Genomic DNA, 5,040 nt, shown 5'->3' on the forward strand with positions numbered 1-5,040 from the left:
TTGGCTAGTAGTGTATTTTGAATAATTGTAATCTTACCTTTCTCAGATTCTTCACTTTTAGTGGATTGAATGACTTGTAGTGATGTCGTATTCATATTATAAACAAAGTTTTCTTCCTGAATATCATCTTTCGTGGAAGATATTGACGACACTTCACTTTTAACATTTATTTGTTGAATTTCGTTAACTGAGTCGATGACATCATCGGAATGTTCACTGTTTCTTAATTCGCTTTCTGTGTGAATGGAATCATCGTCTTCTGATGATGCATTTTCGGATTCGAACTCGTCTTCTTCATAAATGATTTCATTTACAAGAGAAAATCTTTCAAAATTTATAAAAGCCCATTTTAACGGTCTGTGAATGTAAATGTCGTCCACTGTTTCCGTGAATTGTTCCGCAGAATAATCAAAATCTTCATTCTTACGCTCGTCGAAATTCTGTAAAATAACGAAAAATAAATATTTATAAATTTCGAATTTACTTAAAAAATGTTAAATCTATATTCAGCAATTTTATTGCAAATTAATGTATTAAAAATTGTATTGTATGTTTAATAAAAACATGGAAAGTAGAAAGTGATTCTGATTTCTGTTAAAAACAATATTCAAATACCAAAATATTTTTTAATTAATTGGCATAAAATTTATTTAATAATAAATAAATAACTTGCATCCTGTTTCAATAATACATTACCCTAATTTATTTTTCGATGATAGACTTTAAAAAGATGTAAGAATTATTTAGTATTAATATAATCTATCAGCTTACGTTAGAAGAAAATCCTTCGTCATCGGAAATATCAGAAATTTCGTCGATTTTTCTTTCTCGATTTCTATTCGAGAGTATTTCTGGTTCGATAATTTCAGTAATATCAGTATGTTTGGTGAAATTTCCTGCATTATCCTGATCGAAATGGGCAGAGTTAGTATGACTTGTGTCTTCGACATCACTTGAAGAATCAGAAACTAAAATATAAATGAAAACAGAGTAATTATTAAACTAGGTTAATTCAAATATTATATAACAAGATTTTAACGTATATTTAGAATATAATTTTATAGCAAAAACTAGATATTTGTAAATATAAAAACACAATAGATATTCAGTGTGTTTAAAAAGAAACGCGTCAGAGAATTTTTTAGGCAAAGCATCAGGATCAACTATATAATGTACTCGCTTTATGCTGGATAATTGGGCTGCAACTTGAAAAAAAAATTGTCGACTTATAAATTTTCACTATTGTCTGTCAGACTATAAGTGTGTCTTTTTTCAATCTCAAGAACGGAGTTATATACAAGAAAGCCAACAAATAAATACCTTAGGAGCAGCATACCCAAATAACTATATATGAACTTTGGATGCAAATTGAAAGTCACGTTATTTCCATTCAAGGACTTCCTCCCGAATGCAGTTAGATAGATGACTCTATTGTTAAAAAAATTATTGTATACAGGAGCAAACCGCTNATACTCTACTCAACAAAAATATAATTAATGTAAAAAATAAAATTGTCGGGTATTAATGTATTGCGGCTACGACCACGACTATGTAATCTTAACTAAATGCAAAGCATATGCGAAGCAGGGTTAATTAAAAGAGGAGTACCTCAAGCCAGTAGCATTTATTGCTACAAGTCAGAGGGAGTGCTCCACTAAATGTAATGCCATGACGCTCTTGTCTGTCCGCTACAACTGTCAAGAATTAACGCGATTGGCGAAGCATAGTGACAGCGGGCCGTATATACTTTGATGCAAAAGATATGCATCCTTCTGTTAATTACATCTGTATGTAAAAATAAAAATTTTTGTTAGGCTCAACATGGATGAAAATTCAACGCGAAGTAGGTTAATAGCGATATACTAATATACTAATTACATGGCATATAATAATATACTACACTAATAATGGATTTTTTCATACTTTTCGGTTATCCGACTTTTCAATTATCCGACCAACCCCAGTCCCCAATTGGGTCGGATAATCGAGGCTCTACTGTAATGGATTTTTTCATACTTTTCGGTTATCCGACTTTTCAATTATCCGACCAACCCCAGTCCCCAATTGAGTCGGATAATCGAGGCTCTACTGTAAATATTGTAGCCTTAAGTAATTTGAATGATGTATTCATCAATGATGTAAAATTATTCAATTTGATACACAAGTTCGGTGTGTTCATAGACCAAATGATTCAAACTCGATTTTGAAATGTTTCATTTCATTTAAATTTCGAAGAAATTTTCGAATAAATCGCAAAACGTCTTTTGTACAACCCTATCATTGATGATAATTTGCGAAAAGACTAGCAATGACTGTTACGTTTGTAATTAATGACACAGATGAAACAAATAAAGTTTTAATAGGCAAGGAAAGCACACATGACATGGAAAAGTTGGACAATTGAAAAATTTGAAAAGTTGACATGGAAAAATTTGAAAAGTTAAAGCGTTTGAAATCCTAAATGACACAGAAGAAATGTTTCGTCTATATTTTTCATTGTGTGTGCGACAAATGCGGCGATACTTCAATTCAGGCTTTCAGAGAAGAGTTTTCTTCTGTCACCTCTGTTATTATGAAGCGTTTGCCCATCTTTATATTAATTAACTCATTCGAAAACGATGATTTTCTTGACGAGAAGTAAACGTATTCGGATGACTTCTGAAATAAAGGTAAAAGTTCAGGTTCTTATTTTTCTGTAAGCTGCAGTTGATAAGTCGTAGACACGTAATCTGGTTTAAAAGATCATTGAAGACACTTGAATTTTGTAAAGTGTTTCCTTTTCATTAAAAATAAACCTATCTCTATATTTCAGTTATTTAAAAACACTAAAATTTACCCATACGCTGTCTATTTATGGTTCAAGTTTTATTATTTGCAATCGCAAGTATGAATTTTCGGTAGACAAATTATTTCATTTTTAGTAAGAATTAACAAATTTTTATGCTAAATGTTACTAAATTTTAACATTTCCTTGCCTGATTATAGCGCAAAATACTTGAAATAAGATAAAGATTCGATCTGTTTTTTTAGTTTTTTTATATACTACTTCAAAGTTGCATTTTCCAGAACCAGTCTAATGATCCACAAACTCTATTACAATATCTTTTTACTAATGATCTACTTTCAACATTTCCGAACACAGCAATAGAACTAAGAATATTACTTACATTGCCGGTTTCAGTTGCATTTGGTGAAAGGTCCTTTTCAAAGTTAAAAATTATAAAAAAAAAACTATTTACGATCAACAATGCACCAGCAAAGATTAAGTAATTTAGCTATAGTTTCAATTGAACGTGAAATCTTAGCCAGCTTGGATACAAGAAAATTAATAGCAGATTTCGCAAACATAAAGGCAAGAAGAGTTCAATTTCGGTACATAAATATTTATATGAATTTACTCTTAAGTACACAAAAATAACTTAATCATAATAAATAGTTTTTCTTTGTAAAGTATTTCTTTTTTTTCCCCCACTCTTATGAGAACACTAAAGAGCCTTTCTGGCAAGCTCGGCGTAGGTAGTCGTAGTTAAACAGGGGGTGGTATAATCGGAATTGCACACGGGCGTTAAACAGCTAGCGGCGCTCGTGAATATTGATATCAATACTCGTAGGGCATTTGCTGTTTAATTTTCATAACTATATACTGTACACGTTTTAAACAATACTGTTGTCTAGTTTTCGATGCTGTGATTAAATAAAGGTTTGTGACAAAAGCGTTAAAACTTTACTTAAATTAATGTCGTGAAAAAATTAGCATTTTACAAAGATTCATTTTATTTATTTTTTATCGTTAATTTTTAAATTTATTACATGAAGATAAAGTTGCTTGAGTAGTGTAATATTTAAACTTCCTTTTACTGTACGCGTCTATTGGTTCTTTTCGAGACGTATTTTAATTGTCCTGATTATGAAGCTCATGTTTAGAGTGGTAAATTGCAGAATAAACGGGTCAATATTATATTATTAGTTGAAAAGTATATCTTTTGTGCAACTTTTATTGCCCATAAAAAAAAATTGAGTTGCTTCCGAACTCGATTTTTGGTCCCCTAGAGGCGAATGACAATACATACGATTGAAAAGATAGACAAAACGATTATTTGTAATGAAAATTGTATACTAAAATTTACATTAAACACGTAAACATTATTGAAAAAAAATCCAATATTAAATATACGCGTAAAGTTAATAACAGTCCGGGCATTTACTTTACGCCATGTGCTGCTGTAATAAATAGCTGTTTAAGATTTTTCTATTGAAAACAAACTTTATAAAAAGAAACATCTAAAATGTATAGTCACTTATACTGTATAGATTTAACTGCTGATAGTTAGATTTTAACATCTTTGTTATCTGGAAAAAAAAATTTCCCTATATACAATTTTATTTTTATTATAAAAAATATTCCGGGGGGATTGTTTCCTGTTGTGAAAACCCAGTAAAAGAAAAATATATATATAATTCTCCAAAACAGTAATTTTTTGTTATTCTCAAAATAGAGACTTTATTTTTTGTTATACAAAATTTTACAAGAATGCATAGTTAAAAATTTATAAAAACAGCGAATCAAACGCTTATGGATCAGAGCACCTGTTCCATGGTCACAGTAAAAATCATCAAAATTCTTTTTTTAAAAATATCGAGTGAAGTTCTTCACTTTTCGATATCATGTCCAGCATGAAACGACCAACTTTTAAATGTACATTACGAGTTTACATCGCTATCGCTATTCTTTTTTAGCCAATACAAGATACTAAGAATACCGTGTTTCCCCGAAAATAAGACATCCGCAGAAAATAAGACCTAGCACAGATTTTGCTGAATTGCGAAATATAAGACCTCCCTCTGAAAGTAAGACCTAGCGAAGTTTATTTTTAGTCGTAACGGTCATCGACAGATGGTTGAAAGTGGCCGTTGGCTTTTTGAAAGTACAGCCACTGATTGGTCAGCAGACAATTACGCCACACGGCATGATTTGCATAAGACTATGGCTTGGGAATCACAGATTTGCATAACGTTACGGCTGGTGATGGCTAATTGGTC

The 5,040-nt window shown here is 30.9% G+C and overlaps 1 protein-coding gene across 1 annotated transcript in view; it reads right to left on the reverse strand.

Annotated features, from left to right (window-relative positions):
* Window positions 1–36: 36 nt before the first annotated feature.
* LOC111617995 overlaps window positions 37–5,040 on the reverse strand; it is a 97,472-nt gene continuing 92,468 nt past the window's right edge. Inside the window, exons 2-3 of the mRNA XM_023359403.1 lie at window positions 772–968; window positions 37–440 (exon numbers count right to left, since the gene is read on the reverse strand). Coding sequence (XP_023215171.1) covers window positions 350–440; window positions 772–968 — 288 coding nt within the window. The 3' untranslated portion in view covers window positions 37–349. The remainder of the gene's footprint in view (window positions 441–771; window positions 969–5,040) is intronic.

Source organism: Centruroides sculpturatus, unplaced genomic scaffold, assembly GCF_000671375.1.
Source record: "Centruroides sculpturatus isolate CEXI.00-Female unplaced genomic scaffold, Cexi_2.0 scaffold36, whole genome shotgun sequence".
NCBI classification, from domain to species: domain Eukaryota; kingdom Metazoa; phylum Arthropoda; class Arachnida; order Scorpiones; family Buthidae; genus Centruroides; species Centruroides sculpturatus.